Here is a 22,731-nt window from a genome sequence, read left to right as displayed (position 1 = left end):
AATTTGGAAGGGGTGAGTTGATAGGCAAATGGAAAAGAAAAAGACGGGTGCAGAGCATCATATGTGTAATGAAAGCCTAGAGCAGTTCATATGAGTTAATGGCATGTAGCTCATACTTTTCAGCCATTGTAGTCACGTCTTAATTTTAGTATGGGCCTAATCTTCAGTGGTTGGTTTTTTTGTTTTTTGTTTTTGCTATCATATTTTCAATTTAGCCTGCATAATTCTGAGTACTAAAAATGCACCTTTCTGTTTTTAAGCGAAAGATTAGTCATGGGTTTGGTTTGGATATGGGAGGGAGGGTCCGGGTTCAGATCCCACTCAGCCATGAAACTAACCTGGGTAAGCAGATTTGTCTTGATGTAATGTGCCTTTACATCAAGAGACATCAGAGACAGAGACATCACCTTACCAACAAAGGTCCGTATAGTTAAAGCCATGGTTTTCCCAGTAGTGATGTATGGAAGTGAGAGCTGGACCATAAAGAAGGCTGATCACCGAAGAATTGATGCTTTTGAATTCTGGTGCTGGAGGAGACTCTTGAGAGTCCCATGGACTGCAAGAAGATCAAACGTATCCATTCTTAAGGAAATCAGCCCTGAGTGCTCACTGGAAGGACAGATCGTGAAGCTGAGGCTCCAAGACTTTGGCCACCTCATGAGAAGAGAAGACTCCCTCGAAAAGTCCCTGATGCTGGGAAAGATGGAGGGCACAAGGAGAAGGGGACGACAGAATACGAGATGGTTGGACAGCGTTCTCGAAGCTACAAACATGAGTCTGACCAAACTGCGGGAGGCAGTGGAAGATAGGAGTGCCTGGCGTGCTCTGGTCCATGGGGTCACGAAGAGTCAGAAACGACTAAACAACAACAATGTGCCTTTCAGAGTAATTGAGAGAGGGTGCAAGGAGACAGTGTAATGGACACAACTCTCACGAGAGTAGGTTTTAAAAATATAAACATATAGAGCAGGTTTGACTTTGGAAAAGTTCTCTTTACTTTCAGGTTGAGTGTTCTAATTACAAAACTTAATCATAGTGCCTTCCAAACTGGGGTTCTTCGGAACTTATAAGAGATTGCGGAACCTTGCCCCTCAACCACCTCTGGTTTTCATTGTGCAGTGCACAGCTACAGGGAATATTGGGCAAATGCTGGAGGATGTGCTTTTGTAACACATGATGGGATGGCAAAGACCCATGGATCTGACCAGCACCCTAGGGCATGCCCCAGAATCCTCTGCATTGTGCAGGGGTCCCATGGCAGATGGCTTGGTGTGGTAAGGTGTTCTCTGTGCATAGAAAGTCTTTGGAATGACCTCACTTCTCTCAGCCCTTCCCTTTCTTCAAGGAGTAAAAATGATCTACCTTACACAGTTCTTGTGAGAATTATATGAAGCACTTGCAAGCACTGCATAAATTCTGTCTAGTTAATGTAAACTACTGCCTCAAGGGACTAAGATGCAGTTCTTTCACCAGCTTACTTTGCTCTCGTTACAACAGTAAATATCTGAGTGTCTACCTAATGCCAGAATAAGTCTTTGTAAGCCAGATACTTGCCTACATTCTAAGCAATGATATATGGTGAGGATTACCAACTGCTGTGTTTTGTGTACTCTGGAACCAGCTTAGCATGGGCTGCCTTATCCCATATCTGACTACACGAAAAGGTATTTCAAAATATGTTTGAAGATGGGTACAAACTGAGTGTTTCTGAGCACCTGCAGAGTGCATGGTCTTATCCTGGAGGGACAATGTCATGTGGAAACAGCTGACAGGATTTCCAGGTCAAAGAAGGTCACATCCAGTTAGCCTAGCGACTCTTTTTAAAGAACCAAACCCTAATACTTCCCATTTGTTTCTCCTTGTACAGTCTTGCTTATGCCTATTATTGAGTTCTTCGCAAAAATGATTGTGGTGTAATGCATTTTTCCTTCCTGCTCCTCCCTCCCCCTCCGCCTTGTGTGAAACCAGAGGCATGATGTCAGGGTATGTGTGTTTTTTCTGTGAAGTGCGCAGGATGCTGCATCTAGCCAACAGCTGTGTGTATGTTGATAACATTACAAGCATTTCCCCTCCGTTTCTGTATCTGTATGGGAGGCGTGAACATAGGGGAGGGAGCCATAATAAGACTTAAGACATAACTTCTTTTTTTGTATCCACACCAAACATTTATTTTTTTTATTTATTTTTTATTTTTTTTATTTTGACAAAGTAATAAGAATAAATAAATAAGAATAAAAATGTGCACCCCACCCACAATACCATTCCATTGCAACTATCCAGCCTCCCAAAATTCCAACACCTCTTGCGATAATTTGACCCCTTTCCATTTTAACAGTACAAATTCTACAAACACCTTCCATATCTCCTCAAAATCATTTCTCCTGCATATTCCCCACATGTTAATTTATCATTAAAAGCGATATCCCACACCTCTTTATACCATTCTTCCATTTTATATTCACCTTGCCCCTTCCACTTCCTAGCTGTTATAATTTGTGCAGCCGCCGATGAATTTGCGAGCAAGTCCTTCACAGCCTGTGAACCTTCCACCCCATCGTAAATTGATAATAATGCTACCTCTGGACTTTTGGTCAGCTTTAACCCAGTGATTTCTGTTACCTCCTTAAACACCCTTTGCCCCAAAAATTGTACGTACTTACACGCTCCACCACATGTGAACATAACCCCCAGTTTCCTGGCACCCCCTTTACTTTTAAGATGCTGCTGTCAATTTATTTTGCAACGTTGGGTGATTTGAGAGAAGCTTTGACTAGCAAACATCTGCTGTGATAAAGTGACTTCCATCTTGTTCTCTAAATTGCTTTAAACAATGTTGAGAGGGTGTGTGGGCCCTTTTTGCTTGACATAACAACACCTGCAGTCCCTGGAGCTTGTCTTTATCAGTCAGTCCGTATTATCAGATGCTGTTGGTTCCCACCTGATATTTGTCAAGAAGCCCTCTGATATCCACAACATATTATTTCCGGGGTTGGCTTGAGCTTCAGCTCCAATCTTACGATCCTAGCCAGATCTCTGGGAAAGTGTGTGCATGCAGATTCCTTTTCTGAACTGACCATCTTTCCCCCACCTCCAAAACATCTGCTTTACCCCTACCTTGAGTAATTTCTACCAAAGGAGACAGTCGATTCTTAAAATGTTACTGCTGAGGGGGCTGTAGGAGCAGGCAGCTGTGTTTTAAAACTGATGTAATTTTAAATCACGTCAGATCTATGTCAGCTAACTTGCCGGACAAAGAGGGACTTGAGCCACTCTGCTCAGTTTTATGATTTCTTAGTTCTCAAAGGGAAAGGGAAACTTGCTGGCATGGCTCCCCCCTCCCTTCTTTCGAAACAGTCAGTCTCCCAAGTGAAAGTAGGATTTTCTTTCTTTGCTATGGGGAGCATGTAACCATTCTGTGACGTATAGGCTGTCCTAATGCTTTCTGGCATGCTGGAGGACACTTGCAAGGACCACTGGAAAAATCTTACAAGCCCCTCATTCCAGCCCTGCATAAGAACAATTTGTTGTTGTTTTTTTAATATAAAGTCCTTGCTGTCGTATTTCTAGAAACCTGGGATATTTGTAGTCCTGCTAAAAATCTGTATTCGTTTGAAACAGATTTGCTACTAGGTGACACTGTTTAGCAATCCAAACAGTTTGGAGTGTAGCCATGTGATGAAAATGGTAGACCTCTCTCTTTGTGAAGAGAATATTAGGCCGTGGCGTTCGTTCTTTACTGATGTGAATCAAAATCTCCATGCCCACAATCTATACTGATGGTTGCATATGGCAAAGGAAAAATGCAGCTGTTGCTTATAACAGTCCCCCCCTGAACATAAGCAAAATAAGGGAACTTTGCCCAGAGAAGTTGGCAACCTACATTTCAACAGTATAGAAGACTACAGAGGAAGGCAAGGGTAGTAGGGAATGAAAACACAAAAACTTGGTTATGCATACTTTGGGTTTGCTCCATTGGTGCTGAGGATAAGGGTCAAGTGAAAGGCTTCACAGAAATGGTGGGTTTTAAGGAGCATTTCGGGGAGAGAGAGAGAGAGATGACTCCGCCTAGGTGTCAGACAGGGCAGTTGGAGGAAAGTAGTGTTTATCTTATGTATGACTTCAGTATAAATGTTTCACTATCATTTTCAGTAACTTGCTTTATTTATCCTTCATTGTCCATTTATGGGGTAGGCTTTTGGGTTTTTTCATGTTTTTTTAAATGGTAACTCCATTCTGGCACAGACCCAAACATGCAAGGCAAGTGCTGTGCACTTTTAAAGCAGGGTAGCTCCAGAACTCCTTGTCTTGAAAAGCCATATAGCTCTAAATTAGGGAAGGGGAACAAGTTGCCCTCCAGATGATGCTGGGACCAACTCAGCCCTAGCCAGCATGGCCTGTAGTGAGGAATGATGGGGTTTGTAGTCCAACCATATTTGGAGGGCCACAGCTTCCCCATCTCTGCTCTAAATTATCATATGGTGATGATCGGGATTGGAATACTTGCTCCCCATTTTTGTCTCTGGTCTAAAGTGATTTAGATACTTAATTTCCGCACTGATGCACAACCCACATGTAGTCATACTACCTTTTATAAAACCTTGTGAGAGATCTCTAGGTGATATATAGATAGTTGTTGTGGTTGTTGTTTTTTACAACTTCTTCCTCCCCTCTCCCCAAGTGACAACCAGATTTGCAGTGGGAGTGCTGTTGGAGCAAGGATTTTTTTTTGTGCTAATGCCAGAAACTGGGAAAACGAGTATCTGTTTGCGCTAGAATAAAGAATTGAAATTCATGGCCTCAAGGCTGCTATCTTGGGGATACTATCTTGAAATAACTGTTGTCTACACAAATAAAGAACTCCACATTCTGTTCCAACCTTCCTCAAGCTGTGCTGGCTAGGACTGATAGACATTGTAGTCCAAAATATCTGGAAAACACTAGGTAGGGGGAGGCTGTCTCAATTGCTGTCTTGGTTAGTCACCCTTGAATTATTCTTACTTAAACAGTGATTGCTAGTGTGTGCTACCATGCTCAAGAGATTAGAACCCAAGATCCACACTTTTCTTAGGGAAGCAAGCCAGCATCACAGCCCAGAATCCATTGCATACCTTGAGCGTGTTTGCATACATGTAAGAGGCAAACGGCTTTAAAAAAAGACGTTTCAAAGTTGTAGTCACTGGTTTTCCCCCAACAGAGGCTACTATGCTTTCAGCTGCAGCAGGAAGTAGTCCAGTGACTGTAGTGGTCCCATATGATGGTATTTTAAAGTTGGAGAAAGCTACATCACTTTTTTTTATTATTTGAAAGCATAGAACCTCTGATACAACAGGTGGGAACTCTAAATGAAAATAATCTTCAGAGAGAGAAAATACACATCCTAAAATCTGAAAAAGTAATCATTAGGTGATGCAAGGATTCTTGCAGAAAAACCACTAGATTCTGAACTCTCAGACCTTCATGTGTCAATGTACAATATTTGTAACGTCTGGCTTGCACTGGCTGTACTTGGAACATCTATGAATTAGCTTTCCACACTGCACTTCAGGCACCCAGCAGATCTGTTTCACCCTGTTTCCCAACAGGGTGTTTCACTCCTGTGCCTGTATATATAGGTGTAAACTCTTTGAAGTCATCCCAGATCTCCAGAGACCCAAGAGGCACTTCTCAGGGACTTAACATGCTGGGCAAACGAGTTTTGAAGACATTCCACGGCCAATTCTCTATGTGTGGGACTTGGTGCTTTTAGGGTTCATGCTTCCCTCTTTGGTCCAAAGGATTCTTGACCTAGTTGACTATAAGGGCCAACATGGATGTGATGCTGAATGTGTCATTACAAGACATGTCAGGGTGGTTATTTTTCTAAATTTAATATTGGGCACAGGAGGGACCAATCTTCATCCAAGACTGCAGTGTGCAGGGAAGGGAGGCACAAGCTTTTCTTCCCCCGCCTTGGTTCTAACAAAAATCCCTCCCTTTCTTGCACCCCTGTTCTTCTTAGGGGAGAAAAGCTGTCTTTGGGAGGGGGCATTTCATTTGGAGCTGTGTGTGGATGGAAGGATAAAACCTCCCCTCCTTGCTGGGTGCATTCTTCATTTATGTATTTAGCACTGCATCTAGTTTGGGCCTCGAGATCTCCCTGCAGATAGTCAAAGCTGTCTGTAGCTGGGAGGATTTGGGTGGTGTGTTCAGGACTTCTATGACTTCATTCTTGTCTGTGCATCCAGAGGTTGGGAAGGGCCTGGGCTGAAGCAGATAGAAACTGAATACGGTAACAGAAGCCATTGCAAGAGAGTTGGCCAAGTTGTAAGCACAGATGTGCTGTTTTGGCGTTGCAGCGGTTGACCCTGCGGGAAAGTCTCCAAAGAGGAGTTGGTGACTCTTGTGGGAAAGGGCTTATTACGAAACCAAATGGCCTACAGTGTTATGAAACTTTCCCTGTTGGTCGTCATCCTTATCTTACTGAAAGCCAAAAGAAAGCTAGGAGGTTCTGAGTCTTAATAGCTTCCTTAAGGTAAAGGTAAAGGTACCCCTGCCCATACGGGCCAGTCTTGACAGACTCTAGGGTTGTGCGCCCATCTCACTCAAGAGGCCGGGGGCCAGCGCTGTCCGGAGACACTTCCGGGTCACATGGCCAGCGTGACATCGCTGCTCTGGCGAGACAGAGCCGCACACGGGAACGCCGTTTACCTTCCCGCCATTAAGCGGTCCCTATTTATCTACTTGCACCCGGGAGTGCTTTCGAACTGCTAGGTTGGCAGGCGCTGGGACCGAACAACGGGAGCGCACCCCGCCGCGCGGATTCGAACCGCCGACCTTTCGATCGGCAAGCCCTAGGCGCTGAGGCTTTTACCCACAGCGCCACCCGCGTCCCTAGCTTCCTTCAAAAGCCGTCCAATATGTTAATGGCTCAGGAGAGAATTGAACTGAGGATTTCCTGGGTTGTACCTCGTATCTCATTTTCTGCCCTATAAATGTGCTAGTTTTGAATGTTGCGATTCCCTGGTACATAACAGAGACACTGCTTCTTATAAAGATCTCTCTTGGCTCCCTTCCAAAAGTGTGACAGGTGTCAATGCTTAGGTACTTCTGCTGGTAGTTCTTGCTGGCAATGCAAGCTTGAGTTGTTAATGAAGCCCATCTGTTTTGTTTCTCTTCCTCACCGCTCAGGCCAACATGGGTTCATGCTTCCTTGTCATCCTGCTCAGCAGCTGCCTGACATTCCTGGGAGCAGCAGCCAACATGACCACAGGTAAAGCATTATGTCATTTTCAGTATAATCACTGAACATATAAGGGGGAATGGGCATGACCACCTTCCTATTGCAGACATAACTTAGTAAATGTTCAGATTTTAAAAATGTGTTTTAAGTAACCAGTGTTCGAAACTCTCATTGGTCTAGGCGCATTTTGCGACAGGGCATTTCATTAGCGCGAGCAGTTTCTGAGCTCTGGGTGCAGTACTGCGCCTAAGATTTTGGATTAAAACTGCAGAGTGGAAGGAAAGGATCACCTTTTTCTGCCTCCCCACTTTCCTGAAAACTGGCGAAGAGACCCTCTTAAAAATAATAGGGTGGTGGGCAGGGGAAGGGAAAATGAGCATAATATTTTAGCTGCAGTTCATTCATTTTCAGCTTTGTATTCTTGTTATTAAAAAAGTGTGCCTAGGCATTCCGTTGTTGCGCCCATAACCTAGGTTTAAGGTGCCATGTAGCTCCTAGCTTTCATATCTTGGTTTCTAACACTGTAAGTAACAAAACTTCCAGCACTGCAGTCTAAGATGATAAATGGGGTGGGCTGGGGTGGGGAGAGTGGCTGTCAAAAATTGGACAGAAGCACCTGTCATCCCCTTCCACCGGTTCTTCTCCAGATCGAAGCCTGCATATTTTTTAAGCAGTCATTGGTTTGGTATCTTAAATAAACAAGACTGCTAGAACTTTGGCATCAGTCAGAGCAGCTTTCCAAAGATAGAGGGAAAGGGAGCTCTATTCTGTAGGTCTGTGCAACACTCAATAATAACGGCAACAGTTCTAGATGTGGAACGAAAGATACCAAGGTGCGGGGGGGGGGGGGAGAGAGAGAGAGTGTGTTGTTGGGGGTTTGTGTGGAGGGATTGAGCAGCCAAAATACAATAGAATGATCCTTGGAAAGTATCTTCCAATACCCATAAAGAGCAACGTAGTACTAACAGTTTGCATGCTGTCTTCTGCGAATATTTATTTGGCTCGTAGGTTTAGATTTGTTAATGAAATAAATCTCATTCTTAAACTGGGAGGCCCTGCTACTCGTGGAGAAAAACCTGGCGCTCATGTCTGTGTGTGTAAGATCAGGTGTGGGGAGCAACATATCCTGCCAATTTCCCTTTTGTTCTTTTACTTCTAGTGCTCCCTTCAACGGGTTCTTCCTTGCTCACAAGCTCCATGAAAACTGCCAAGACGCAACCAGCTAGCGGGAAGCCCACGAGCCCCACCAGTAGCCACGCTCCTTCTCAAGCAGCGTCTCCTGCTATGGCACCAAACCGTACTACTCCTCCTCCTACAGCCACAGACTTCCTGCCTGCCACGATGGTCAGCTCTCCAGGCACGGAGGCGACAGTTTTGCCAGCAACTGGGCCCACTTCTGCGCCCACCTCCCTCTTGACAAATGCCACACCTTCAGTTCCACACACGACTGCTGGAAATTCAAATCTGGTGACTGTAGAGGCCAACACCACAACAGCAGGAACTACGCCAAAAGCCTTTGACACCTCAAGTACGGAAGAGCTTTGCTATATTTCATTTGTGCTCCCATACATATATTATGACCGGTAGCTTATGTGTGTTTAGCAGCTTCTGTGAGTAGTGCGTGGCTTGTTCAGTTACTCTCTATTTCTAGTCTGGGTGGGGGTTTTTTTCCTAGTGTCATGTCACCTTATTCACTTAGGGTCACTGCTTTATGGCATGCTAAAATGTGAGGGGAACACACTGAGGAGCTTGCTTTAGGTAAAAAAAAATTAGACTAGATAATGGATCCAGTCCTCTGATTCCTTCAACTTTTTTGTGTGATCCACAGTTAGTGTAAACTGCTCCAGACCTACTTGGTGGGTTAATGCTAAATATCTTTTGAGAATGGGACTGTCTTAAAAGTTGTCCCTTCACAATGAGGGCTGGACTGTACCTGGTTTTCAATATTGTGATATATCACCAGCTAAACTTCACAATATATCATGATGTCCAAAATAAGGATAGAGCGATGTAGAGATATTGGCTGGCTTCACGGTGTTTCCTGGCGCCTGCTCTTCTGATTTGCTTCAGGAGGCGGGATTGCTGAGCCAGCAGGGTTAACAAGGGGCTGCAGGAATCAAGAGAAGCACTGGCTGGCTTCACATTTCCCCCCACATTGTTGTGATTTTTGCATAGCACACATATACACACATCGTGATTCCCAATATATTTCCAGATCAAAAATTATGAAATGGACATCACGATATGGACTTCAAACTAGTTTTGGACAATATATTGATATATCGCCCAGCCCTACTCGCAATTGTTGTCATACTCTAGATCAATTAGTTCAAACTGAATGCTTTTAAAAATACTCCAATATCATTTAGCAAATTCTTGCACTTGTTATACCTGATTTGCTAATCTGGAATACAACTCCTGCTTTGCTGTCACTAACATGAACTAAAGGGCCGCCATCAAAGTGAAGCTTTCCCTGTTGTGTGAAGCTTTCCCTGTAGTTCACAGGTACATGCTTGTCAGTCCTGCCTCCAATCCATGATTTTGTGCCATGGTGACACTGAAAAGTGCTGAATCTGATTATTTAATCTAATTTGATTATTTTACAGTACAATTCACAGAGATACAGATGACACCTGTGATTTGATGGTGGTTGGGGGTGGGGGTGGGGGGTGGACCCATGTAAAAACTATGCCAATGCAAAAGAATCAGTTTTAATTCTACCGAATTGGACTTCTGCTCAGATTGCATGGAAAAGGCAAGAGCCCACATTCACAACTGGCTAAACAAAACCCCAGGCTCAGTCCCCAGTCAGCCATGACTCACTTAGAATCCTGGCCCAGTCGCTCACTCACATACTCTGACACAAGAAAAGAAAAACGCCATCTCGCCAAATCTGATGAGAAGCATATGCCAAATTGCATCACCCCCCCCCCCAAATCTATACCCTCAGCAAGAGAAAAATAACTTTTGGTCCAAGACTGATGGTGAATCATGAGGGCAAGGAAAACACAGGGGAGTAGGGAAGACAAGAAAGAAACGCGATATGGGAAAAAGACAGCCAAAGAATGCCCTTTTAAATCTTAGCCAAAGTGCGGGAGGAGGGAGAAAAGCACAGCATCTTCCTTCAAGGTGGTAACAAATGGAGGTTCTGCCAGGGCAGCTGCTCTTAGCAACAGAGCAGATCTCTCTCTCTTTTCTCTCCCACTATCCAATTTTTGTTGTCCACCCAGAGTTCTCTCCACCCCCCACCCCCTCAACCTCCTTCAGATTTTCCTGCCTATCTAGGAGCTGAGAAGTCCCTTTCTCATTTGCAGGCAGACAGACACACACACACACACACACACACACACACACACCTTTCTCCTCCTGTGCATCCAGGTTTCTCCATCCTTGATGGAGGGCAAAAGGAGAATGTTATTACAGGATGGTGGCTAGCAGGAGGGAAAGGCAGGCAGGCAGGCAAACAAACAGCTATCAGGCAAAGTCCCTGCCTGAGGCAAATGGTTACCTGGTGGCGGCTCCCTCACCCCTCCTGATTCACCTCCTTCAAGAAAAGAGAGAAAACAGTCTCCATGGCTAGAGCCTGCTGCCAGCACAAGGCAGGCAAGTGAGTGGGGGAGACCCCATCAGATCTGATGCTTCCCCAAACACCTTAGCTGATTCAGGCCAGCAGAAGCCGTGAAGGTGCGCAAATAGGTGGGAATCCCAGATGCCTCCAGTTCTCCTATACATCTTTCCTCTTTTTTCTTTTTAAAAAAGCGACTGTAGGCCAGCACAACTCTTCTGGGCCAAGGAAGCACCCCTAGCTACATTGAGTGGGCACCATAAGCTGTGAATGTGGGCAAACAGCCCTGCACTGAGCTGATACCCCCCTCCAGAAAGGCCAGCAGGAAATGGGCACATGTGTTCTCCCAAGTTAGGAACACCTGGCTCCTGATTGTCTACACCAGGATTTCCCAAACTTTGGTCTCTAGCTATTTTTTGGACTACAATTCCCATCATCCCTGACCACTGCTGCTGGCTAGGGATGATGGGAGTTGTAGTCCCAAAAAACAGCTGGAGACCCAAGTTTGGGAAACTCTGGTCTACAATGACTGGCAGGGGCTCCCCAGGGTTTAGGCCCTTCCTGGAAATAATGGAGATTGAATTTTGGGCCTTCTGGATGCAAAGCTATTACTACTGAGCTATGGTCCTTCATCATTTTCAAAAGAATGAGGGAAGGACTCCCAGGAAGCAAAGCGCAAGCAGTCAGCTGAGCAGAGAATGCACTGCTGATTCCAGGCAAAGAATGCACAAGACTACACCGCAAAGCCTGGAAGCAAGTGTGTATCTGTGTATTGCTTTGCAGGGAAAGAGTGTGTATCAGAGCTCTTGCTATCTGGCTCCCTCGGGTGCTTTGCTCTAAGGGTGTGTGAGGCTTGATGCTGGTGTCTCTTTAGAATCTGCTCACTGGAATCAGTTCATACAGGTAACAGAACTGAGTGGTAAAGTTGTTACTGGCCACTCCATTACTACAAGGGTGTAGGGAGGGACTTGCAGGTTTGTTCATCGAACATAAAAAAGTTGCATGTTAGACGTCCCTTCTCCCTGACATGCAAACTTTCTGTGTGCAGAGATTTAATTCCACGCTGAGTAGTCTGATATGCAACAGATACGCACAAATCCCTTGCCTTCTTAAGTAGAATAGTAAAAGAAAAAACTTAACCATGAGATTCTGCTAATAACATCACGTTAAGTTGTTGGTATTAAGTCGTAGGAGTGTGTGTGCATTTGGCCATTTCTTGCACAAATAGGTATATGCTAGTACACACACCTGTTTCTTGTTGGAGCTGAATCACAGAAATTAATTGTAGAATATCAGCTTTTTGATTTGCCACCTCAAAAGCAACTTCAGCTGCCTCAATCATGTAAACCAGGCCTTAAGAGTGGCCTGAATTGGGGGTTAAGAATGTGACAAGAGCCATGCTATACCAGGCAAAAATCCCACCCAGTCCAGCATCCTATTTTTATGGTGACCAGATGCTTACAGAAAGTCTACCAGTAGGATTTGGGGGCAACAACATATTCCCCTTTTGTGACTCCCATAATAAGGGTGGCTTTCATTCTGTCTGATGTAAAGATTTAAGCATCCTATGTGTGGGCAACGGAAGGACAGTTTTTGAAATGAGGAAACATGCCCCCCCCCCAAGGAAAATGAAGCAAAATTTACTTTTGGGTGCAGGGAACTGCAAAAGACTTGGGGTGATGTTGCTTTCTGAAGATTATTCACTAATGCTTCCTCTGTGTGCATTCTGCTTTTAGCTGAGATAACTAAAGACTCAGGTAAGCATATTTGTCTACAGCTTTCTTCCCCCCACCCCCAATTGAACTAATTGTTTCCATGCTGTGTCTCAATGACTGTGTTGTTTGCACGTAATGCCAAGCCAAACTTTGGCTTGCAACTATCATGCTGGCTCCCGGGGATGAGATTGCAGCTACGTTGCTCCTCCCCAGCCATTTTAGCTTGGTGTGGCATAGCAGCTAAGCCAAGGTGTTTGGCTTAATGTGTTGTCCAAACCCAGCGCTGTGTTTAAGCATTCTCCTCAACCACACTCTGTAGCCAATGTACTGAGCTTCTCAGAAGATAATAAGCAATACAAACAGAAGAGACCCAACGTCAGTATTCTTCCTAGGTTGGGAAAGGAGTTGAAAGGAAAGGGAAGAAGCAGAATCATGTGGGATCACAACATATATTAAAGCTCCTGCAGGGTGGGAGGTCAGCTCACACAATACACATTGGAAGTCAACATAAGAAGGTGTCATGCATCTTTTCTCATTGATCTGGCTGGCAAGTGGGAGGGCACTTCAGGTGAATGGAAGTAGACTAAAGGGAACGGTAGGCTTTTACATTTTTTGCTATATGTATTTTGGGGAGAGGGAGAGAGAGATGCCGGAGGTTGATGCTACATTGGAAGATGAGATGGTTCATTCAGTCCATCAATCTAATACTAATTTTAACTTTGGCCACCTGCAAGCCAAGTCCTGCTTTATGTGAATGCTCTTCAGGGGGGTAAATGGCATTAAAGTTCACTCCGCTGCAGGCCAACATTTGCTGAATCCCACTCCATTTAAAAGATCACCCCTTTAACCGGCACCCATATTCATACTGGAGGATTTGCTTCCCCACCTCAAGGTGGCAACACTGCACCAATGCAACGCTTTGCATCCTTACACCCAGTGGTAAAGGTAAATGGACCCGACCATTAGGCCCAGTCGTGACCGACTCTGGGGTTGCGGCACTCATCTCGCTTTATTGGCCGAGGGAGCCGGCATACAGCTTCCAGGTCATGTGGCCAGCATGACTAAGCCGCTTCTGGCGAACCAGAGCAGCGCACGGAAACTCCGTTTACCTTCCTGCCAGAGCAGTACCTATTTATCTACTTGCACTTTGACGTGCTTTCAAACTGCTAGGTGGGCAGGAGCAGGGACTGAGCAATGGGAGCTCACCCCGTTGCGGGGATTCGAACTGCTGACCTTCTGATTGGCAAGCCCTAAGCTCTGTGGTTTAACCCACAGTGCCACCTCCCCAAGTGCCACCCTTATCCCCTTGGCCCTGCTGGACCTGGCGATGTGAAGATTGTAGTGCTATCCCCCATTCTCCCAGTTGCCTGTTTATCTCCCCTTTTCTCTGCAATCCCATATTCGCAGCTGGGCTGGTAACTGGTGAATGAACAGGAAGTAAAACAATATGAATAAGTGAATAGCTCATGCAATGGCCGGGGGACGAGGGTGGAATATAAGAAGTAGGAAAGCCTATGTATCTGTCTGAGATCGCTGTTTTTGAGTTTGTTCATAGATGACCTAGAGTTAGGGTTGAGCACTGAGTTCACCAAGTGTCTAAATTACACCTAATAATTCAGGGGGATAAAAACAAAAAGGATATTGTGACAAATATCTTCAGAGTGGGGCATGGCTAATAAAGTGATGCCTATTTGGGGGCCTGATAGCATCAGAGCTGGCGGTGATTGACCAGGGTATGGCAGATATGTCAATGAAAAAGCTGACCCGATGTGTGGTTGCTGTGAAAAAAAGGCAAATTTCTTCCTAGGAAGCAACAGGCAAGGGATCCGAAATAAGTTGTGGGGCCCTGATGGAGATGAGTTTGTGAAGAAAGTAGAGAGAGAAGAATTGTTCTCCCTCTCCCCAAATAACAACCCATAGTCATCAAATGAAGCTGACTGGTTATAGACAGTCGGAACAGCCAGTAGGAAGGTCTTCACACGGCGCAGAGTTGAAACCGTGTCATTTGATCTCATACGCTTGGGTGATGGTCAGCAACTCGGATGGATTTTATAAAGGGATTAGACAAATCCATGGAGTGTAAAGCCATTAATGGCTGCTGGTCATAATGACTGTGTCCTCCCTCTAATATCAGAGGTTATTTGCCTCCAGATGCCAAGTTGCTGGGGAACAGCAGTAAAAGAGAGAGTTTATGTCATGCTTTGGGGTAGGCTTCTGGCTGGCCTATTGGGGTACCAGGTTTGCTGGGCTAGATAGGGTTTGGTTCGAACCAGCAGGACTCTCCTAATGTTCTTACCTGTTGCTTTCTCATTTATGCAGGTGATAGTGATACCGGACGAGGTAAGGCATTCTCCTTAGACAACTTTTTTGCCCGTACAATGTATGTCTTTGTCGTCGCTATGGAACATTGCATTTCATTTAAGGTGTCAAAATGGCATCTCTTGTGAACGTTCTGATTCCAGGGCTTATTTGACTGTTGCAGCTTTCTTCCTGTAGGAACTCATTACAGCATGTGTTAGGGCATCCCATTTTATTCCCACAACAACGATTCGAGGTTGGTTAGTTTACAATAGTGGCACACTACGCATCACCCAGTAAGTTTCATGACAGAGCAGGGATTTGAACCCAGGCCTCCCTTGTCAAAACCGCAATACTTGATCCACAACACCAGCCTCCCCAGTCTGTTGCCCTCTGAGTATTTTGGACTACAGCTCCCATCAGCCTCAGCCAGCACAGCCCAAACATCTAGAGGGCACCAGGTTGGGGAAGGCTGCCCTACACCACACTGGCTTGATTTGGCAATCGAAGTTCTCTTTACATTTTCTGGCTCATTTTAGTCTTATTGAGGTTCTTAACTCAGCTCTAGAGAGAACAGCATCACTTGGGCAATTACTTTGGTATGGCCCTGTAGTATACAGTGGTGCCTTGCAAGACGAAAAGAATCTGTTCCGCGAGTCTCTTCGTCTTGCGGTTTTTTTTGTCTTGCAAAGCAAGCCCATTAGCAGCTTAGCGGATTAGCGCTATTAGCGGTTTAGCGGCTATTAGCGGCTATTAAAGGCTTAAGGGATTAGCGGATTAGCTGCTAAAAGGCTATTAGCGGCTTAGCGGGCTTAGTGGATCAGCTGATAAGCGGCTTAGCGATCAGCTGTTAAGCGGCTTAGCGATCAGCTGTTAAGTGGCTTAGCGGCTTGGGAAAAAGGGGGGGAGGGAAAAATCCCCCGCAGGAACTCGCAAGACATTTTCGTCTTCCGAAGCAAGCCCATAGCAAATTTGTTTTGCGAAGCACCTCCAAAACGGAAAACCCTTTCGTCTAGCGGGTTTTCCGTCTTGCGAGGCATTCGTCTTGCGGGGCACCACTGTATATTGTGTAAGCCAGAGGTAGTCAATCTTTTTATACCTACCGCCCACTAATGCATCTTTCTTGATGGTAAAATTTCCTTACTGCCCACCAGTGCTTGATGGAAGGAGGATTCAGCTTGTGCCGTAGAACCCCCTACCACCCACCTAGAATCCTGAAACGCCCACTAGTGGGTGGTGGGGACCAGGTTGACAACCCCTGGTGTAAGCAGTCAGGTTTCTCCACCCATTCTGGGTACATCCTTCATATCCATCCTGTAGTGAAGATAGGAAAGTTCCCCCCCCCTTTTTTTTTTTTTGCAATCCCACCCAGACTTCAGGAACCCTGAGCAAATGGGAGCAATACAATGGGTTGTTATCCAGCGCTGCAGACTGTTCCAAGCCTTTACTCTGTCAAGATGTAAGGCAAGGCACACATCCCTCTCTCACAGGCTGGATGCTCAGCCATTTCTGCGTCCCTGATTCTCTCTTTCAAGGCACCACCGAAACTGTTCGACCTTCTGTCTCACAGCAGGGGAATTCATAAGCACAACTCTTTTGACGCGTGCTATTCCGATAATAGTATCTGCAACATCACTTTGTGTATTCTGATATGCGCATAATCATATCAGTCCCCTTTATTTGCAGTGCCAGCAAGAAATTGCTAACTCCCACCAGTATTCTCTCTCTCTCTCTCTCTCTCTCTCTCTCTCTCTCTCTCTCTCTCTCTGTGTGTGTGTGTGTGTGTGTGTGCATGAAGGAGTCTATAAACAAGGCAGGATAGTTCACTGCCTCCTGTTTTTTAAACCAGACTGCATGACAGCGATGGGTTGCTGTTGGTTTTGGCCTTGCCTGGCCTGTACTGACTGCTAATATCAATGCAGCCTTTTCAACCAAAATATCCAAACTGAACCCACCTGGTTGTGCATTTCTCTGTTCCCACACTCCACCCCAGCAATGTGGTCTGCGGCTGAGTAACGCTACAGAGGAAGCAACAGGCAATGTGTCCGTTGGCTGCATTGGTTGTTATCATGTCATTCACCTCCAGGGTGGAGGGAGCTTCCAAGAGCGTCTTCCGCCAACCTCGCCAGCTCAGTTTAAAAACAGTGAGCACTAGGGCCAGTTACAAGAAATGAAAATGAGTGCATCTGATCAGCTTCATGTCAGATAACGTTAGTCACTTTTACATCGAGGGTGCTTCTAGTGACTCAAAAGTTTCATTTCCACACTCCCTGCATTTGGCAGGAGTGAGGTGGACGAAATTGGCCTGAACAGAGGGGAAATAAAGAGCCATCTGCATGGTTAGCTTGGCAAGCAAGACTCTCTCCACCAAGCAAAGTAGTCTCACAAAAGTTGTGTTCCTTTTAGGCTGCAACGAGCTGGAAGATTGAGGGGAGGCGCAAACAGGCTAGCAATTTATTTCGGTGGGCTGGTAAATTTTGTAGACTTAATTGCAATGTTGGGGAGTTACTTTGGCGCAGTTTCTTACCTAATTGCACAGGTAGTCGGTTGGTCTTTCCAGCCTTTCAGGATCCATCCTTGTATTGAAAAGTCTGTTGCTGTCTTTTGGGCAGCATTAAACTCTTTGTTGAATAACAACAGGTGCTCAGGTGTATTATTCTTTCTGGGTGAACTCACAAAGTAGATTTCAGGCACAGCTAATATTTGGGGAGCTGAGAATTCCTCATGGGAGGGACGAATAAAACAAAATCCACAGTCTTCACAGGTGTATGATGTTGGCTTATGGTTGCAGCCCTTTATATTGTGTCCATTTCCAGAGCATGGGGCAATACCTCTGCTCCCCACCCCGCCATGCTGTTCACATACTTGTGCTAGCTTTGGCATCCTGCCTGGAGAATATAAAGCTGAATATTATTTCTGCCATCTGTCAATCAGTACTGGAATATTTCCTACTGAGGAAGTTTCCACCCATGCCAAAGTCATACATGTGTGGAGGGGATATACAGAAAACTTGCACTTGCGTCCAAGTTTACATTTTCTGAACCAGCCTGCTGTCCTCACCAGTCCTTATGTAGAGACCTCAAATAAGAAATTTACCAGTTTGTTCAATTTTTCACTTTCAGTCCAGGGTAAAAACATTTTGCCCTCTTAACACACAATCACAAAATTGTATCTTCACACCTTCTTAATTTCAGACTGGTATGTATTGGTAATGGCATAATTAAGAAAGCTCCCACCTTTTGGGATGTGGGGTTAATAAAGTAAGATGTATTTGTCATTTTCTTACTAGACACATGTTCTTAAATCCTTACTAGACACATGTACTTAAATTCCTTACTAGACACATGTTCTTTGGGTTCGCAAGCACCCAAAATTATATATGTGCTTGTTTATATTCCACCTTTTCTCCCAGGAGCTCAGGTTTCATACATGCTTCTCTCCCTCCTCATATTATGCTTACAACACCCCTTTGAGGTAGGTTAGGCTAAGAGACAGTGGCTGGCCCCAAGTCATTCAGTGCGCTTCATGGCCAAGTGGGAATTTGAACGCTGGTCTCCCAGGTCCTAGTCAAACACAACACTGACTCCACAAATATGATATGCTGCATAAATCCGTGTGTGTGTGTGTGTGTGAGAGAGAGAGAGAGAGAGAGAGAGAGAGCTCTCATCTTTTTGTGACCAAGATAAGCTCTTATGTGTAAAGAGCATTTTCACAGTGGTGGAGAGAAAGAATAGAGAGAGCGCAGATATACCTGGACAGGAAATTATGGGTTGCAGTTGGATTCTCCACATCAAATATCCCTTAATCGTTCATGTCAGACTCTCCTGCATCTAATGGGGAATGTGGAGCCTCACCTTTAGGTGTTGGGGAGAACGAGAGAGAATAGGTGGTGTAGCGTGATTTGCTTTTGGTGCTGCAGGCTGCTCTAATGAGGGGGGGGAGAGAGAGAGCACTATGGGCAAGCTGCTTCCTTTTCCTGGCCTTGTGGTAACTTCATCTGGGGTTGGCCAGTTAGTGGGAAGGACGGTTGAGAAGGTAAGGACCTACAGTGGCACTTCCAGGGGATGCATCTGGCAAGGAGATGTTGGTCTTTGGGGTTTGCACCCTCCCTCTTTGACACATCTGACTCAGAGCTGGAGCTTTTTCCACTGCAAGCGTTAACCACAGCCAGGAAGCAGAACGGTGAGCTTTCTTCAACTGCTTTCTTCAGATTCCCCCATTGCTTTCTGCCTGCTGTCACTTCTCAATCCTCTTTCCAGTACGGGAGTTGCTAGGACAAAGGTACAAACTCGGCAGCTCTCAAGGACACAAACAGCCAAGGCTGCAGCTCATTTGTAAACCTGTTGCATATTTCAAAGAATGGGAGAAAATGCTCAGTGTGTGACTGCTCTGTCTGCTGTGAGCTAACAACAGAATTGCCTAGGGCCTGCCCCCCCTACTTTTCAGAGAACGTGTAGGAAAGCAGGGCTGCAAAATGCTTTAAGTATGCACCAAACAGCCTTCCATTGTTGTGTGTCAGCATGTAATTTTGACTTGCCTGGAATCTAAATTCGCTGTACAAGAATTCTCTTTGGAGAGATGAACTCACAGCCAGTTCACACTTCCAAATTCCAGCAGCTCATTGGACTGCATCAGACCAAACCGTACATCTAACTTATTCTCTACTGGGGGGGGGGGGAGTGTCACACTCTTGATGGTTGCTTTTCCTTTACTCCTTGAAATCTGCCCAGCTTCTCCCCCCCCCCCCCCTTGACTCATCTAACATTCTTTTGGATTACTTAACGTGGACAGATTGCTTGACCTGGATTCAAACAGCCATGAAGTTTACTGGCTTGGTTACTCATCTCTCAGCCTATCCTATCACACAGGGTTGTTGTGAAGAGCTGAAGCAAAGAATAGCCACGTACTTGAAGAAAGTGCAGAACACAAGTGCAATCATAAATAAATGCATTGTCTTAAAAGTCTCTCTCTTACCATGTTGAGTTCCCCTGTCAAGTGTTACTTTGTGCACGGATCAGTAGGCAATTAGCATCTAAGTTGGCCATGTAGGAATTTGTGTGCCCCTTGCGTATTTGCAGCTGCAGTTGAGAAGGAACTGAAAACATGACATTTCAGGCAGTACAAAGGATGATGAGACATAGCTCAACACAGTGCTTTTTCCTGGGGGGACACAGGGGGACGCATACCCCTAAACATTTTGTGAATCTAGGTTTGGCCTCATTGAGGGGCAGTATTTCAAAATGAGTAGGAAAATGAGAGTACCCCTAAACATTAAAAAAAAAAAAAGCACTGGGTTAACATAGCTCTGTGATCATGGCTTTATGCAGTTCAGGTTTCCAAGGTTAGCTTGAAATCCGAATTCCAGATCTGACGGGATACTTTATGCCAGGGATGGGGAACAAGGCATGGCTGGAAGCCTGGATCCTGAGCTCCCACACTCTCCACCAGCCAGTATGATGGAGAATCCCATGCATCAGTTCCCTGATACCATCATGACATCAAGTGACTTTAACTTCTAAGGAAATAATCAGGAACTCCCAATTGTTTCCTTACGTTCTTTGAAATACCTGGTGTTGCAGTTTCTAAAACACATTTCTTTCTTTTTCCCCTCCCTCCAGATGAGACACCCATCATAGCCGTAATGGTGGCATTATCTTCCTTGCTAGTCATAGTATTTATTATTATTGTCCTGTATATGTTAAGGTAAGTGCTGCTTGGCAAACCTCCTGACTTCCTTTTGCTGGGCTCCTGTGGTTTGACATGTTTCTCTTAGAGCTGCACCTTGACCAGTTTTAATTCATTTCAAATAGAGAAACCTCAGTTGTTGTTGGGTTGTTGTTTTTTTAAAAAGGGCTCCAGTTGCTCCCAATCCCTGAGGCAATCTTTGTTGCAGGCGCAGGAGCAGTTGGATGGAAGGGGTGGTGATTACCTGACCTCCTATTGCTAGCGTTGCTGCGCTTTCTGGATTGGGGAGAAGGGAGATGCATTGGGGAGGTCAGCACTGTGCAAACCCGCCAGTGGAGCCAATCCAGCACTCCTGCTGGTGCATTTTGCACCAAGCCAGCTTCCTCCCTCCCCCTCTTCACCCTCGTAAGCACAGCTGTGCCGATAACAAGAGGTCAAGTAAGCACTGCTTCTCCTGCCCACAGGCAGCTCCGCGGGGGGATGGTGTGTGGTACCTGCCCTTTAAGTTGCACAGATTCCAGATTCCTCGGCTGATGCCTTCCTTCCCTCGCCCCTCACGTTGGGTAATTGGCCTGATGCAAAATGGCAGGTTGCCCAGCCGTTACTTGTCTTCCTATCCAGGGTGGAAAGAACCTGAGGAGGGTTCATTGAGCAAAGAGGAGGATGAAGCAAAAAGCTCTCGCTGCCTTCCTCATATTCTGCCTTGCGTCCTTACCTCTCTCGCCCTGACCTAGCCACTGTGATCCACGCGACGGTCACCTCCAGACTGGATTATTGTAACTCACTCTACGTGGGGCTGCCCTTGAGACTGACCCAGAAACTCCAGCGGGTGCAGAATGCCGCGGCAAGACTCCTTACGGGGTCCTCGCCGCGGGATCACATTCACCCGGTGCTATACCAGCTGCACTGGCTCCCGGTGGAGTACAGGATCAGGTTTAAGGTGCTGGTTTTAACCTTTAAAGCCCTATACGGCCTAGGACCCTCGTACCTACGGGACTGCCTCTCCTGGTATGCCCCACAGAGGAACTAACGGTCCTCAAATAAAAACATCTTGAAGGTCCCAGGCCACAGAGAGGTTAGGCTGGCCTCAACTAGAGCCAGGGCTTTTTCGGCTGCGGCTCCAATCTGGTGGAAGGCTCTGTCCCAAGAGACTAGGGCCCTGCGAGACCTGACAGAAAGTAAGCAGGCTTGTGGGGCAGCAGCTCCAGCCAGATATTCAGTCCCCCTCTTTTCTTTTCCTGAGACAGGCCTGGACTAAGCAGCACCCTCCCCCCTGCACCAGAGCAGCCATCTTTCTTGAGCCAGTGGTTCTGCCTGCAAATCAGCCACAAGCTTGGCTATTTGGCTTATATGTTTTGGCACCTGTGCTTCAATTGGCTTCGGGGGCAGGTGAAAACAAGCTTGCTCCATCTTCCAAGTGACAGCACTTTAGATATTTGAAGGTGGTGGTCATATTTCCTCTCAGGCCCCTCTTTACCAGGTTAAACCTACCCAACTGTTTCTCACAAGAGTTGGTTTCCAGACCCTTGATCATCATGGTTGCCCTCCTCTGCACACCTTCCAGCTTGTCAATATCCTTCTTAAATTGTGGCACCCAGAACTGGACACAGTATTCCCGGTGTGGTCTGACCAAGGCAGAATCCAAGACCATATGTTTGAAACAGAAGGTGATATGCAGTGTTGCATTTGAGACAGCAAACACTGTTTGGGTGTGGATATGAGAGAAGGAAGGCAGCTTCTTGAGCTGAAATTTCATCTCTATTGTGATTTCCTACCGTGTAAGAGTGGGCACTCTGACCTCTCAGCTTCTCCAGCTGTTGCTTTCCTCCCGCTTTCGTGATCATTTGTGGATACTGTCTCCTTGACTTGTTTCTGTGACCTTTAGTTAAATGATTTTTATGAATTCATGGCATGGGAGGCGATATAGTTGTGTGCTTTGAGCAGGAAGTCCTTGGTTCAAATCGCTTGCTGGGGGCTTCACTCTCAGCACCCATCTCCTGTCTGTGGATGGTACTTAATTAGTGCTTTCAAATGTTCAGAGTGCCTCACATACACTGATTTGTAATCATCAGAGCAGCCATAGCCCCCTGTACTGTTGTCCCCGTATTGCAGATCTGAGGCTGAGAGGGAGTGACTTGCCTAAGGCCATCTGGTGAGTTAATGCCAGAGGCAAGACTTGGACTGGGGGGCTTCCTGATTTGTAGATCAGTGTTGCAGCTGTTACATTAGCAGAGCATGCTTAGAATCAT

General features: G+C 45.8%; 1 protein-coding gene across 4 annotated transcripts in view; it reads left to right on the top strand.

Moving 5' to 3' along the window:
- The window catches only part of PTPRA (protein tyrosine phosphatase receptor type A), a 78,930-nt gene that overhangs the window by 23,001 nt on the left and 33,198 nt on the right, over nucleotides 1-22,731 (top strand). For 2 of the 4 annotated variants that reach the window (XR_014501818.1, XM_083398327.1), the window contains exons 2-6: nucleotides 7,168-7,249; nucleotides 8,379-8,747; nucleotides 12,521-12,541; nucleotides 14,819-14,839; nucleotides 20,416-20,500. Coding sequence is in view for 3 of the 4 variants with exons in the window: in XM_083398327.1 (XP_083254453.1) it covers nucleotides 7,168-7,249; nucleotides 8,379-8,747; nucleotides 12,521-12,541; nucleotides 14,819-14,839; nucleotides 20,416-20,500 (578 nt within the window). In the remaining variant the exon portion in view is untranslated. The remainder of the gene's footprint in view (nucleotides 1-7,167; nucleotides 7,250-8,378; nucleotides 8,748-12,520; nucleotides 12,542-14,818; nucleotides 14,840-20,415; nucleotides 20,501-22,731) is intronic. The other 2 variants (XM_083398328.1, XM_083398329.1) reach the window with 2 other exon arrangements.

The sequence above is a fragment of the Podarcis tiliguerta genome (assembly GCF_965153285.1).
Source record: "Podarcis tiliguerta genome assembly, chromosome: 9".
Taxonomy (NCBI): Eukaryota; Metazoa; Chordata; class Lepidosauria; order Squamata; family Lacertidae; genus Podarcis; species Podarcis tiliguerta.
This window is presented reverse-complemented; position numbering and strand designations above follow the sequence as displayed.